At 47.5% G+C, this 16029-nt stretch overlaps 1 protein-coding gene across 1 annotated transcript in view; it reads left to right on the top strand.

Moving 5' to 3' along the window:
• The window catches only part of LOC311109400 (zinc finger CCHC domain-containing protein 2-like), a 59696-nt gene extending 44008 nt beyond the window's left edge, over positions 1–15688 (top strand). The window contains exons 7-14 of the mRNA XM_084152262.1: positions 5316–5381; positions 8556–8616; positions 10561–10795; positions 11640–11698; positions 12386–12462; positions 13192–13317; positions 13447–14874; positions 15423–15688. Of these exons, the coding sequence (XP_084008388.1) occupies positions 5316–5381; positions 8556–8616; positions 10561–10795; positions 11640–11698; positions 12386–12462; positions 13192–13317; positions 13447–14874; positions 15423–15484 (2114 nt within the window). The 3' untranslated portion in view covers positions 15485–15688. The remainder of the gene's footprint in view (positions 1–5315; positions 5382–8555; positions 8617–10560; positions 10796–11639; positions 11699–12385; positions 12463–13191; positions 13318–13446; positions 14875–15422) is intronic.
• Positions 15689–16029: the final 341 nt, after the last annotated feature.

Below are 16029 nucleotides of genomic sequence, written 5' to 3'. Positions count from 1 at the left end.
GAGATGTTACCCCACTCTTCCACCAAGGCACCTGCAATTTCCCAGACATTTCTGGGGGGAATGTCCCTAGCCCTCACCCTCCGATCCAACAGGTCCCAGACGTGCTCAATGGGATTGAGATCCGGGCTCTTCGCTGGCCATGGCAGAACACTGACATTCCTGTCTTGCAGGAAATCACGCACAGAACGAGCAGTATGGCTGGTGGCATTGTCAAGCTGGAGGGTCATGTCAGGATGAGCCTGCAGGAAGGGTACCACATGAGGGAGGAGGATGTCTTCCCTGTAGCGCACAGCGTTGAGATTGCCTGCAATGACAACAAGCTCAGTCCGATGATGCTGTGACACACCGCCCCAGACCAAATCGATCCCGCTCCAGACTACAGGCCTCGGTGTAACGCTCATTCCTTCGACGATAAACGCGAATCCGACCATCACCCCTGGTGAGACAAAACCGCGACTCGTCAGTGAAGAGCACTTTTTGCCAGTCCTGTCTGGTCCAGCGACTGTGGGTTTGTGCCCATATGCGACGTTGTTGCCGGTGATGTCTGGTGAGGACCTTTAGAGCTTCTGCTAAATGTAAATGTAAAAATGTAACTCAGTAAAATCTTTGAAATTGTTGCATGTTGTGTTTAATATTTTTGTTCAGTATGTACAGTGGGGAAAAAAAGTATTTAGTCAGCCACCAATTGTGCAAGTTCTCCCAATTAAAAAGATGAGAGACGCCTGTAATTTTCATCATAGGTACACGTCAACTATGACAGACAAAATGAGAAAAAAACATCCAGAAAATCACATTGTAGAATTTTTAATGAATTTATTTGCAAATTATGGTGGAAAATAAGTATTTGGTCAATAACAAAAGTTTCTCAATACTTTTATATACCCTTTGTTGGCAATGACACAGGTCAAACATTTTCTGTAAGTCTTCACAAGGTTTTCACACACTGTTGCTGGTATTTTGGCCCATTCCTCCATGCAGTCCTCTAGAGCAGTGATGTTTTGGGGCTGTCGCTGGGCAACACGGACTTTCAACTCCCTCCAAAGATTTTCTATGGGGTTGAGATCTGGAGACTGGCTAGGCCACTCCAGGACTTTGAAATGCTTCTTACGAAGCCACTCCTTCGTTGCCCGGGCGGTGTGTTTGGGATCATTGTCATGCTGAAAGACCCAGCCACGTTTCATCTTCAATGCCCTTGCTGATGGAAGGAGGTTTTCACTCAAAATCTCACGATACATGGCCCCATTCATTCTTTCCTTTACACGGATCAGTCGTCCTGGTCCCTTTGCAGAAAAACAGCCCCAAAGCATGATGTTTCCACCCCCATGCTTCACAGTAGGTACGGTGTTCTTTGGATGCAACTCAGCATTCTTTGTCCTCCAAACACGACGAGTTGAGTTTGTACCAAAAAGTTCTATTTTGGTTTCATCTGACCATATGACATTCTCCCAATCCTCTTCTGGATCATCCAAATGCACTCTAGCAAACTTCAGACGGGCCTGGACATGTACTGGCTTAAGCAGGGGGACACGTCTGGCACTGCAGGATTTGAGTCCCTGGCGGCGTAGTGTGTTCCTGATGGTAGGCTTTGTTACTTTGGTCCCAGCTCTCTGCAGGTCATTCACTAGGTCCCCCCGTGTGGTTCTGGGATTTTTGCTTCTTGTTCTTGTGATCATTTTGACCCCACAGGGTGAGATCTTGCGTGGAGCCCCAGATCGAGGGAGATTATCAGTGGTCTTGTATGTCTTCCATTTCCTAATAATTGCTCCCACAGTTGATTCCTTCAAACCAAGCTGCTTACCTATTGCAGATTCAGTCTTCCCAGCCTGGTACAGGTCTACAATTTTGTTTCTGGTGTCCTTTGACAGCTCTTTGGTCTTGGCCATAGTGGAGTTTGGAGTGTGACTGTTTGAGGTTGTGGACAGGTGTCTTTTATACTGATAACAAGTTCAAACAGGTGCCATTAATACAGGTAATGAGTGGAGGACAGAGGAGCCTCTTAAAGAAGAAGTTACAGGTCTGTGAGAGCCAGAAATCTTGCTTGTTTGTAGGTGACCAAATACTTATTTTCCACCATAATTTGCAAATAAATTCATAAAAAATCCTACAATGTGATTTTCTGGAATTTTTTTTCTCATTTTGTCTGTCATAGTTGACGTGTACCTATGATGAAAATTACAGGCCTCTCTCATCTTTTTAAGTGGGAGAACTTGCACAATTGGTGGCTGACTAAATACTTTTTTCCCCACTGTTTATATAAACAGCTAACTGTGTAATATAAAATGCAACAAAAAAATGGGATGGAAAAACGTTTTCAGTTTAAACTTAACGACTAAAACCAGATATAAAGTATGTGGAAAAGAGAATGCCACCATATTTTTTTAAAATAAGATCATCTTTGAGAATGAACAATCACCAAAATGAAAACTAGACGGTCAGGGAGAATCTAAAATTCAAAAAATTTCATGGCATGCGGCCCTCATTGATTTTCTTATAATGTTTAAGTCACTCAGGTAGCATAAGAAGAGGCATAAGCCATGGCAAAATGTGTCAAATTGCAGGAAACTAGCTTTAAAACTGTAAAATATTCTCTCTCCCCATGGCAAAATGCGTCGAATTGCAGGAAAACGGCAACATGTTGTCTCTGCAGCCAAGAGGAGGTTGTCTGAAATGTTTGGTCAGAGACGATGCCGTTGGCCACACCCACTACCACTAGTAGCCTTCTCAGGGAGAAGTGCTCCCGGGAATGAAGGCTACTAAATCAACAGACTGGGGCTGCTGTGGGAAAGAGGGAGCTGAGTAGGCCCTGTGGACACAGAGCAGGAGGAAGATGTGTGTGTGTGTGTGTTTGAGCGTGTGTGTGTGTGTGTGTGTGTGTGTGTGTGTGTGTGTGTGTGTGTGTGTGTGTGTTGAGCGTGTGTGTGTGTGTGTGTGTGTGTGTGTGTTTGAGCGTGTGTGTGTGTGTGTGTGTGTGTGTGTGTGTGTGTGTGTGTGTGTGTTTGAGCGTGTGTGTGTGTGTGTGTGTGTGTGTTTGAGTGTGTGTGTGTGTTTGAGCGTGTGTGTGTGTGTGTGTGTGTGTGTGTGTGTGTGTGTGTTTGAGCGTGTGTGTGTGTGTGTGTGTGTGTGTGTTTGAGCGTGTGTGTGTGTGTGTGTGAGCATGCCCTCTCCTAATGCATACTCTCATCATAACATGCCATGTGTGGGGGCGGCAGGTAGCCTAGCGGTTAAAGAGCATTGGGCCAGTAACCAAAAGATTGAGCAAGGCACTTAACCCTAATTGCTCCTGTTAGTCGCTCTGGATAAGAGCGTCTGCTAAAATGTTGCGGTGGGCTCTAGGTCTAGTGTATCCGTGTGTCACCCACAGCTCCCTACGACCTCCCCCAGAGCAGAGCTGATGTATGTTGACACCCAGGTGAGGTGAGCGGTCCTGAGCGCAGTGCCCTGGCAGGCACAACAACGGGCCATTCAGGGGTGGAGCTACGTCACCCTAACTCAGCCTCTGTCACAACCCTACTCCCAACGCAGTGGCTATCAATCCACCTCTATTTACCCATCCTCCCTCTCTATGGGCCACACTCTATGCAAGCATCCCAAATGGCACCCTATTCCTTATGTAGTGCACTACTTCTGACCAGAGTAGGGCTTTATATAGGGCCTATTCCTTATGTAGTGCACTACTTCTGACCAGAGTAGGGCTTTATATAGGGCCTATTCCTTATGTAGTGCACTACTTCTGACCAGAGTAGGGCTTTATATAGGGCCTATTCCTTATGTAGTGCACTACTTCTGACCAGAGTAGGGCTTTATATAGGGAATAGGGTGCCATTTGGGATGCAAGCTGTGGAATATTCTCAGTCAGAGGAAATCTGAATATTCTGATGCAATTAATTAGATAAATGTGAAATGCATATTGCTTTATTTTATGGGAAGAAATCATATGGCCAGTCAGCATGTTTTTCTTGCCATACCGTTAGATCACAGGAGGTTGGTGGCACCTTAATTTGGGGAGGACAAGGCTCGTGGTAATGGCTGGATCGGAATGAGTGGAATGGCATCAAATACATCAAACAACATGGTTTCCATGGTGTTTGATTCCATTCCATTTGCTCTGTTCTGGCCATTACTATGAGCCGTCCTCCCCTCAGCGTCCTCCTGTGCATTAGATCAGAGGACGCGTTCAAGCTTTTAATGTACCTCAGTTTGACACAAGATGAACGAAGACCGTTAAATATTTCCCCCTTTTGGTTAATTCTGTAAATGTACCCCTCCCACCTCTGCTTATAAACCCTGCAGTTTCTGGAACATCCTTTGAGCTGCCGAGTCTTTTACAGCGCTGTAAAAATGGATTAGGAGCAAATGTTCCATATCCCCAAAAATGTATCTAGGGCTTCCGGAGCTAGGTCTTGGCTTCGGGACTGATCATAAAGCATTTAAAAGATCACTTATAAAGTCAAGCGTTGCCTACTGTAGTAGATGTCTTACTATGATGAAACCACTGTTTATAAGGGATACATGATACGATCAAAACGCTGTTTATGAGGGATACATGATGATGCATCATGTAGCAGCAAGGGGAAGCAAGCTGATTTCCACATTCGTCCCTTTTTCATATCAGAGACAGACTGATTTGCTGCTTTCTTGCCAATACCTACACTCCCTACTGTGTCTCCTACTGAAACCATCTGTTCCCTGTGGGCTCTGGTCAGAAGTAGTGTACTGTATGTGGAATAGGGTGCCATTTGAGACGCTACCAGACACACCTCAACCTGAGAGACGGGTTGACAGCCGAGGGGTTTGTGTGTCAGAAAAGCCACCTGTCCACCTGTCCCCTGTCCTCCCCCTGTGGGTCCCCTGGGAGCTGTTGGAGACCCGATCAAGTGTCTGTCAGTGATCCACACACAGGCTGAGTGATCAACAAGGGCCAGGTGGTGAAGAAGAGGGTGACACAAATCTCCCAGAGGGACACAGGTCAGATCAGGTGCCCTCTGTGGTTAACAGCAGTGTTTCCCCCTACCTTGACTTCCCCTACCCGTGGCGGCGGCTTGTCTGACTTGGTGCGTCATTTATACTAGTTCACCTTACACCAATAGCAGTTTTCCTCTGGGCAAGTCATGATGTGGTATTTTGAGGTGGAATTAGGTTGAGCGTGTGGGGCACGTTCGACATTGCAGCCGACTTCAAAGTCGAGACTACAAATCACCTTGCATCATATAAATAACTACTCAATATTATTTGTAGATCAGTCTGTCATAATTTACCCATGATGCATCAACATTTTGATGCTCACGAACACGGCCTGTGTCTGTGCCTGTCTCCAGGTAACCCTGCAGCCATGGGGAAGCCCTACAAGGAGGATGGTTCTGAGGCATCCAGCCAAGAGGAAGGTGTGTGTGAGTACCCCCCCCCCCCCCACCCACCCACCCACCCAATCCGGTTCACCCCTCACCACCCACCAACCCAGTCCACCCTACACCCTACTCATTCCAACATGGTTACCCCCTAACACCATTGGGCTCCGTCCCACCCTAACCCAGTTCACCCTGAACCCCCCACCCCCCTAGTCACTCCCCTCGCCACAACCCTTTATACACCCCAGTTTGGAGGAAAAATCTACAGGAAGTGTATCCTAGGAGACTGACAATTTTCGACAGTTGGTCAAAACCTGAGCTGGTGGGAGGAGTAGTGAGAGTTGTTGATTTGAAAAGGGTTGTTGCAGAAACGTTTAGCCTATTCCTCGCAAGGTTTTGCCTAAACTCCAGTGAAATAGCCTATTTAACTAAGTTGCGTAGCTCGGCAGCTAACCCATGTGTGAACCTGATTTTAGGGGTTGATTCATTTAGTTTCCACCAAGGAAGGGGAAGGGAAGGGAGAAATGCACAGTGCATGAGAGGGATACTCCAGCAGGCTAACAAATAGCGCTACATCGCTAACTCCAACTTTTATGGCTCCTGTGTATTTTGGAAAGCATGAGCTCTCTCTCTCTCTCTCTCTCTCTCTCTCTCTCTCTCTCTCTCTCTCTCTCTCTCTCTCTCTCTCTCTCTCTCTCTCTCTCTCTCTCTCTCTCTCTCTCTCTCTCTCTCTGTCTCTCTGTCTCTCTCTCTCTCTCTCTCTCTCTCTCTCTCTCTCTCTCTCTCTCTCTCTCTCTCTCTCTCTCTCTCTCTCTCTCTCTCTCTCTCTGTCTCTCTGTCTCTCTGTCTCTCTCTCTATCTATCTCTATCAATTCAATTCAATTTCAATTTAAGGGCTTTATTGGCATGGTAAACGTATGTTAACGTTGCCAAAGCAAGTGAAGTAGATAATAAACAAAAGTGAAATAAACAATAAATATTAACAGTAAACATTACACTCAGAAGTTCCAAAAGAATAAAGACATTTCAAATGTCATATTATGTCTATATACAGTGTTGTAATGATGTGCAAATAGTTAAAGTACAAAGGGGAAAATAAATAAACATAAATATAGGTTGTATTTACAATGGTGTTTGTTCTTCACTGGTTGCCCTTTTCTTGTGGCAACAGGTCACAAATCTTGCTGCTGTGATGGCACACTGTGGTTTTTCACCCAGTAGATAAGGGAGTTTATCAAAATTGGATTTGTTTTCGAATTCTTTGTGGGTCTGTGTAATCTGAGAGAAATATGTGTCTCTAATATGGTCATACATTTGGCAGGAGGTTAGGAAGTGCAGCTCAGTTTAGGGCCAAATAGCATTCTAGTTTGTTTTTTTGTAAATTCTTTCCAGTGTGTCAAGTAATTATATTTTAGTTTTCTGTCTCTCTCTCTCTCTCTCTCTCTTTATGTCTCTCTGTGTGTCTTTCTGTCTCTCTTGCTCTCTCTCTCTGTCTCTCTCTCTCTTTCTGTCTCTCTCTCTCTGTGTCTCTTTTATTTCTGTCTCTCTCTCTCTCGCTGTCTCTCTCGCTCTCTCTTTCTGTCTCTCTCTCTGTGTCTCTGTCTGTCTTTCTGTCTCTCTCTCTGTCTTTCTGTCTCTCTCTGTCTTTCTGTCTCTCTCTCTCTGTCTCTCTCTCTCTCTTTCTGTCTGGCTGTGTCTCTCGTGTCTCTCTGTCTCTGTCTTTCTGTCTCTCTCTCTCTCTCTCTCTCTCTCTCTCGCTCTCTCTCTCTCTCCCTCCCTCTGTGTATCTCTCTCTCCCTCTGTCTCTCTGTCTCTCTCTCAATTCAATTTCAATTTAAGGGGCTTTATTGGAATGGGAAACATATTTTTACATTGCCAAATCAAGTGAAATAGACAAACAAAAGGGAAATAAACAATCAAAAATGAACAGTAAACATTACACAAAAGTTTTAAAGAATATAGACATTTCAAATAATATGTTATATGATTGGCTCTGTCTCTCTTTCTGTCTCTCTCTCTCTCTTTTTCTCTCTCTGATTCGCTCTCTCTCTCTGATTCTCTCTCTCTCTCTGATTCTCACTCTCTCCGGTTCTCTCTGATTCTCTCTCTCTATCTCTCTCTGATTATCTCTCTCTCTGATTCTCTATCTCGCTCTGATTATCTCTCTCTCTGATTCTCTCTCTGATTCTCTCTCTGATCCTCTCTCTCGCCCTCTGATTCTCTCTCTCTGACTCTGATTCTCTCTCTGACTCTCTGATTATCGCTCTCTGACTGATTCTCTCTGACTCTGATTCTCTTTGACTCTGATTCTCTCTCTGACTCTCTGATTATCGCTCTCTGACTGATTCTCTCTCTCTGACTCTTTGATTCTGACTCTCTGATTCTCTCTCTCTGACTCTTTGATTCTGACTCTCTGATTCTCTCTCTCTAACTCTTTGATTCTGACTCTCTGATTCTCTCTCTCTCTCTCTCTAACTCTCTGATTCTCTCTCTGACTCTCTGATTCTCTCTCTCTTCCCTCCCTTGCATTTTGAGGCTATATTTTGCCCGTCGTCCTTGCTCTGGGCTCGCAGACTAATCACAGGCCTAGGGATGCTAATGCTAGCCCCTGTGGCGCTGTGGTATATCTCCCTGTCTCCCAGAAAACAGCCTTTGGACCTGGTAGCAGTAGGTAGAGTACAGTACAATGTCATCTTATGGGACTAATGTACTAGGCAGCAGGGACGGAGGGACGGAGGGACGGAGGGAGGGAGGGAGGGAGGGAGTTTGGAATGAAGCCCTTGAGGACAGCAGCAACCTTCATAATTAATCTCTTAACTCAAGGGCAGGCCAGAACACAGTGGTGAGTTGTGATCTTCTGACTGGGAGACACCAACAAAACATACATTGTAGTGTGTGTGTGCGTGTGCGTGTGTGTGTGTGTGTGTGTGCGTGTGCGTGTGTGTGTGTGTATGCGCACAGTACTGTGATATTCAGATGTGCAGCATACACTTTCACTGCAAGCTTAGCTAAACCAATGAATGTCCTATTAGTAAAATAACTTTGCTATGTCATAAAGCATTACAATGTTTCTCAATGAGGAATGCCTGTTGCTACTCACTGATCTCACTAGGGATGGAAAGAGTGTTGATGTGAATAAATGTTGAATAAAGTGCATTGGTTTCCTGTCAACTATGAATTGGTGAATTAATAAATGTCTCTACCCTTCAGATTTGGAGCCGTACTTTCAGGGGCACCGGAAGAAACATGGCAGCAATAGCCCCAGCCTTAGGTAGGCACCCTGTTGTCTAATTACAATTCAGAAAGTAAATCACATTTAAATTCCAAATGTTCCTCATGGAAAAGCATTGAAGTGAATTAGAATTGGAATTCCATTGTACTTCCTGAATTGACTGGATTTTAAAAGGAATTGACCCAACCCTAGACCCAACCCTAGAAGGCAGAAGTTGCTCCTAACCACTAGTCCAGAGACTACCTGATGATTATGGTTTGGAATGGGGATAGAGTAGCCTGATCCTAGATATGTGGTTAGGAGTGAAAACCAACATGTTTCAAGCAGACCACCATAGTCCCCGTGCCCAAGGACTCTAAGATAACCTGCCTAAATGACTACCGACCCGTAGCACTGACGTCTGTAGCCATGAAGTGCTTTGAAAGGCTGGTCATGGCTCACATCAACAGCATTATCCCAGAAACCCTAGACCCACTCCAATTTGCATACCGCCCCAACAGATCCACAGATGATGCAATCTCTATTGCACTCCACACTGCCCTTTCCCACCTGGACAAGAGGAACACCTACGTGAGAATGCTATTCATTGACTACAGCTCAGCATTCAACACCATAGTGCCCTCTAAGCTCATCACTAAGCTAAGGATCCTGGGACTAAACACCTCCCTCTGCAACTGGATCCTGGACTTCCTGACGGGCCGCCCCCAGGTGGTAAGGGTAGGTAACAACACATCTGCCACACTGATCCTCAACACGGGGGCCCCTCAGGGGTGCGTGCTCAGTCCCCTCCTGTACTCTCTGTTCATCCATGACTGCATGGCCAGGCACGACTCCAACACCATCATTAAGTTTGCCGACGACACAACAGTGGTAGGCCTGATCACCGACAACGATGAGACAGCCTATAGGGAGGAGGTCAGAGACCTGGCCGTGTGGTGCCAGGACAACAACCTCTCCCTCAACGTGACCAAGACAAAGGAGATGATTGTGGACTACAGGGAAAAAAAAGAGGACTGAGCACGCCCCCATTCTCATCGACGGGGCTGTAGTGGAACAGGTTGAGAGCTTCAAGTTCCTTGGTGTCCACATCACCAACGAACTATCATGGTCCAAACACACCAAGACAGTCGTGAAGAGGGCACGACAAAGCCTATTCCCACTCAGGAGACTGAAAAGATTTGGCATGGGTCCTCAGATCCTCAAAAAATTATACAGCTGCACCATCGAGAGCATCCTGACTGGTTGCATCACCGCCTGGTATGGCAACTGCTTGGCCTCCGACCGCAAGGCACTACAGAGGGTAGTGCGTACGGCCCAGTACATCACTGGGGCCAAGCTTCCTGCCATCCAGGACCTCTATACCAGGCGGTGTCAGAGGAAGGCCCTCAAAATTGTCAAAGACTCCAGCCACCCTAGTCATAGACTGTTCTCTCTGCTACCGCACGGCAAGCGGTACCGGAGTGCCAAGTCTAGGTCCAAAAGACTTCTCAACAGCTTCTACCCCCAAGCCATAAGACTCCTGAACAGCTAATCATGGCTACCCGGACTATTTGCACTGCCCCCCCACCCCATCCTTTTTACGCTGCTGCTACTCTGTTAATTATTTATGCATAGTCACTTTAACTCTATCCACATGTACATATTACCTCAACTACCTCAACTAGCCGGTGCCCCCGCACATTGACTCTGCAACGGTACCCCCCTGTATATATAGCCTCCCTACTGTCACTTTATTTTACTTCTGCTCTTTTTTCTCTCAACACTTTTTTTGTTGTTATTTTATTTTTACTTTTTTTGTAAAAAATAAATGCACTGTTGGTTAAGGACTGTAAGTAAGCATTTCACTGTAATGTCTGCACCTGTTGTATTCGGCGCATGTGACCAATAAAATTTGATTTGATTTGAATCAGATCTACACCATAGATTTGTTTCTGACGAAAGACCTGAAAATTATTCTTATTTCCCCTCCCTTTTTTTCCCCAGCATTCCCGATGCCAAAAGTTCCCAGGGGGAGAGCATTCGGAGGGGGGCACACAGCTCAAAGCACAACAGCCTGCCTGACTGGTGGAGGAAGCGCTGCACCCTTCAACCCGACCAGGAGTCCTCTGGGGGGCCGGGCCCAGAGCAGGAGTCCTCTGGGGGGCCGGGCCCAGAGCAGGAGTCCTCTGGGGGGCCAGGCCCAGAGCAGGAGTCCTCTGGGGGGCCAGGCCCAGAGCAGGTGAGACGGACAGAGAACAAGGCTACATCCCAATTTCCTGGTGAAATAGAGGGGCTCTGTATAGGGAATAGGGTACCATTTGAGATGGAACCCAATTCTCACAAAATGCAAAAGAATTTACAGTTAATGCCAAGCAATTAAACCATTTGTTTTTCAGATCGTTTTGTATCATGTTCAGTGTATGAACATGCATTTCGATTGGTTGTTTTTGTTTTATGACTTTTTAAAATGGCCCCACCAAAAACAAACTGCAAATGCATCCATCAAGTTTGTAGAGTCACAAGCTTGATGTAGTCATTGCGTATTAGGAATATGGGGCCAAGTACTACACTTGACTAAATGTAATACACTTTTAAGTGAATTTGTCCAAATACTTATGACACCTTCAAAATGGGGGGATTAGATACCTACATAAAGTGCTTTCATTTCTAAACGGTAAAACAGATGCACTACTATGGCATTCCTGCTCTGGCATATAGTATAATTTACATTTCATTTCAGTCATATAATGGAGCCATATGTTCTAAAAGGCACACATGGTCGAGTACTCTCCTCCTGGAGAGCAAATGGATGTTCAGGGTTTTGCTCCAGCCCTACTTTAAAAAACACACCTCATTCTATTAATACACTCAAATCGGGTTTGTTAGAGCAAAAAGTCTGCACGTTACAATGTAGCGGACCGGTTCTTCAGATGGTTAGCTGATATCGATTTAGTCCATTTGCAAGTGTTAATTTTAATAAACTCAAAATACACACACACACACACACACACACACACACACACACAGTGGTTTAGGAGGAAGGAACTTCCCCTGGTACCTAACAGAATCTATCTGGTCCACAGCATCAGGACAGGAGGAGCAGCCACCCTGCCACCAAAAGGCAGCCACAGGGACCGGACAGGTAATCACTGGCTACATCAATGTTCAACCCACCAGGGACAGGTAATCACTGGCTACATCAATGTTCAACCCACCAGGGAATCAGGGGGGCCGTATGTACCAGTTGTCTCAGAGTAGGAGTGCTGAGTTAGGATCAGTTTTGCCTTTTTAGATACCAAATGCATAATATCATATTGACAGGGGGACCTGATCCTAGTGTCTACTGAGAAAAGCCAGTAAAGTGCGTTTGAAGGAGGCAAGAAGACAGTCAGTCGCTAACCCAGTGAATACAGTCATTATCACCCACCTTCTAAAAGGGTCCTCACATTGACTGACAGTGAAGAGACTTCCCTGCACAGACATACTGGCTCAGTGACAGTACAGTTTCTACATTGTGATAGGTGTTGCTTCGTAGACATATTTGTTTGTTACAGTGCGACTGTGTTCAGGAAACCCCTACCAGCACAATGGTGCCTGTCAGAGAAGGCCTAGCCTTATGCTAGATAGCGTGCTATCAGAAGAGCGTTAGCGTCAATCCCTCCCACCACAGGGCCTGACAGAGAGGACCAGGCATTATGCTAGCGTGCTAACAACTGAGCGTTAGCCATCCAGTCTCCTGTACTACCAACTAGTCTGTCGAGCAACAGGCTTCAGTTCCTCTTCTCCTTCCTCATTTATCCTGTATCCTTTTTGTCGCTTCCTCCTTCAGAGAAAAGGGGAAGTACTTGGCGAACGGGAGCGCGGTGACATCAGCTTCTCAGCGAGCGCGACAGTCCACAGGGAAAGGTTGGTATCGATGGAGATGATTTTTTGCCCTGGCAGTCTTCCTATCCTAAAGCTCTGAAACGCCATCAGCTCTGTGGAGCAACTGCTTGTTGTGTGGAGGAAAGGCTTAAGCGACAGACTCACCAGAGCAAGCAGATCGAGGCGGGTGGAAAGGCAGAGCAGGGACTGTATGCTAGCAGGATAGTCCATATCTCCAGTGTTGTTTCCATAAGTGGATGAATTGGTCTAATTTGGCATGTATTCTGAAGCCTCAGCCCCCTAGCTACCTCTTTCAATTAAAATGAAAAAAAAGTGAATAATAACAGCATTTGTATTATTTTGTGTGACTACAGCGCCAACGATAAAATGCTAAAATAGAGACCCGTTCAAATTGAGCGAGGCCTCGGTTGGGTAATTATAATTCAAAACAATGCATTCTAAAATAAATCATACACACTTTGCACGCTCGCCATTGGTGAGTTTAGGCCTTTACGTCTTGTAGTAACTCCATTCAACCAACAGAGAGCAATGTTGTACAAGTTTATAAGGCATGGCTTTTCAGTCAACTTTTGATCCGCTTATCTGTATGCCTTAGCACACCCATATGCCTTCAGAGGTTTTATTGGATGTTAATCAAAGCTTTGCAATCATATTTTTCTGCTAAATGGCATATTAAAAAAATGTAATATTAAAAATATTTTAGCTAAATCTAATTATTTAATTAATGTTGGGGTTGTGTGTGTCCTAAAGGCCGTCTAGACGGAGGATCCAGTCAGGAGGTATACGGCGAAACCTCGTCTGAGAGCTACAGCTCCGCCTCCAGCCCACAGCACCACGAACCAGAGAGCCTGGACAGCGAGGACGAGACGGACAAAGGTGAGACATGCACAACATCACTGAGACTTCTCTCTCTCGCTCTCTTATTTTTGGGACATCACTGAGACTTTTCTCTCACTCTCTCTCTCTCTCTCTCTCATTCTCTCTCTTGCTCTCACCCTCACCCAGATACGGACAGTAGCCAGGGCCAAGCGGACGCCTTCTTCCCCTGGCAGGAGGTTGCAGGTGGGGCCATGCCCACCATCCACGCCCTAGTCTCTGCCAAGCCTGTCGGGGAGCCCCCCTGCCCCGAGACCAGCCTGGACTGTTCCCCCATCAACTTCATGCACCCCCTGCCCTACATGCTGCCCAATGGGGCACTACATGTCGATGCCCCTCTCCCAGTCCTGCCCCCCCCTCAGGTTGCAGCTGCCCTGGTAGACAACAAGGTGGTCGGAGGGCTGATCATGCAGGTGCCCCTGGTCCGCCGAGAGCCCAAGCCCACTCCCCTGCCAGTTCCCGTGCCAGGGGATCCAGAGAAGAGGGATACCCCTGCTGCAGTGCCCATGGTACTCCCAGGGTTTGGCTCCCCAGCCCTGGGCTTACACTCCCCTGGCCTTCCTGCCCTGCAGCCCCTGGTCCAGCACTTCAAGACGGCCCCTCCACAGACCACTGCCAGCTCTGACGGTGTCACCGCCCTCCCTGTTATCAGTGTCATCACCCCCGGGCCGCCCTATGCCTCACCCCTGCAGCCTGCCTACCCCAACCCAGACCCTGCCGCCTCCCTAACCCACTCCGTACCCCTGGGGAACCATAGTATCCCTCACACCAAGCACCCAGACATGGCTCTTTTCTCGGGCCTGCCCTCCCTGTACACCATGGCCCCAATCCCCACTTCCGTCACGGCCACGCTAGGGGCAGGGGTAGGGCCTTCCGCTGGTCAGGTTCAGGCGGTGGTGCCCCCGTCAGTGCCCACCCATACCCCCGGCCCAGCGCCCAACCCTGCCATCACCTACAGCACAGTCCAGAGCGACTCCACCTCCTACATCAACAGCACCAGCTGCACCAGTAACCCCATCGCCCAGCAACAGGCGCAACAACAACAACAACAACAACAACAACAACAAACGACTCCCCAGCTACAGGCCATGTGCTGCGGGGCGTGCGGTTGCCGAGGTGGTTGCCATACAGCTCCGTCGTTTTTCTTCCCCCACCAGATGGCGCCACGGCAGGTGTTTGGCGTGCCGCCCATCTTCCAGCTTACGTCCCTGTGCACCAGCAACTACCTCAGCCAGCCACCCCCACAGAGCAACGGCCGGGCCCAGCTGCCATTCTTTCCCCCCGCCCCGGCCCCCTACGTTGGCCAGACCCTGCTGCACACCCACCCCAACTCTGACCACGTACTGGGCAACCAGCTAGGCTACAGCCTCCAGCAGATGGTGTCGCCCTTCAACCGCTTCTACCCGCACATGTACCCCTCCAGCGTGGGTATGGTGCACGGGGCGGGAGCCGTTGGCGTCAACAAGAAGAACGGCAGCGTCTCCTGCTACAACTGTGGGGTCACTGGGCACTACGCACAGGACTGCAAACAGCCCTCCATTGATTCGACACAGCAAGGTAATAACGCCACGGCCAGGGGCCTCTTCAGATGGACCCCTCTGCCCCCCGCTGCAGCACCCCCCCCCCCCAAGTAGTGGTCAGCCTTCAGGACTGACCCCCCCCCCTCAGCCCGCTCTCACTCTCTCTCACATACTAGTGCTGTAGAACCCTACACCCACCCACACAGAGGGCACCCTTGACCAAGCTTGGGAAGGCACACCTTTGCAGTAACCTTCCCAACCCCCCACCCCCTACCCCCCAAAACCAGACTATTGGCCACCTCCATCGGCAGGACTTATTTACAGCCAGGAGCTGCTGTTAAGGCCTCTCTCTCATCTCAGGAGATCTGTGGACGTTTTTCTCTCAAAACTCTCTCTTAGCAAAGACAAAACACAGCAGAATAGTTAAAAATGAAAAACACTAATTCCCAACCGCTGAGGTGCATGTTGGGAATCCGTCTCAGTGGATCCTTGTCTTTTTGCTGGCGGACTCTGAGGTTATTTTAATCCTCCCATTTCTTATTTTATTCTTTGTTCCACTGACGCTGTCCCCTCTCTGTTTTTCAGGTGGCTTTTGGCTGAAGTACGCCGCCGCCCACTCTTCCGAAGCACTAGACAACGCCAACTGAACACATCTTCTCGTTCCACCATCTTGTTCCCCTCCGTTTCAAGAGGGCTTCACTCAAATGTTTCTCAGTCATTGTCATTTTTGGTTTGACCTTTTTAAAGAGCGTGTGCGAGGAGGGTCCTGAGTACTTGTGCCGGAGACGTTCTCTACGTCCCCGTCACAGCTGAGAGCGAAGCTGTCTCATTTCCAAATGAGACACCCCCCCCCCCCCCCCACCACCGATCCCTAAGTGGCTTTTGGTATTTTGCACTGAAAACTGGCACAAGAAAGCAAGCAGCTCATGTTCACTAACTTATTATTTATATTATTAGAAAAATAGAAAATGACACCACGTCTCTTAGAGTGTGGGAGCTTGGGAATATGACACCACCTCTCTAGGGGAAATTATTTTGTTCTCTGAATACATGGGGATCCTGCGTGATCTCGATTAAAGATTTTCCTATATTTATGCCTCCTCATTGTTATATGACAAGGATTTCTATTGTTTAACTACTGTACAGCTACAAAAGATGAGGACAAACAAGAAAGTTCATCTTAAAGAAAAGC

This window comes from Coregonus lavaretus, assembly GCF_964263955.1.
Source record: "Coregonus lavaretus genome assembly, chromosome: 34".
NCBI lineage: Eukaryota > Metazoa > Chordata > Actinopteri > Salmoniformes > Salmonidae > Coregonus > Coregonus lavaretus.
This window is presented reverse-complemented; position numbering and strand designations above follow the sequence as displayed.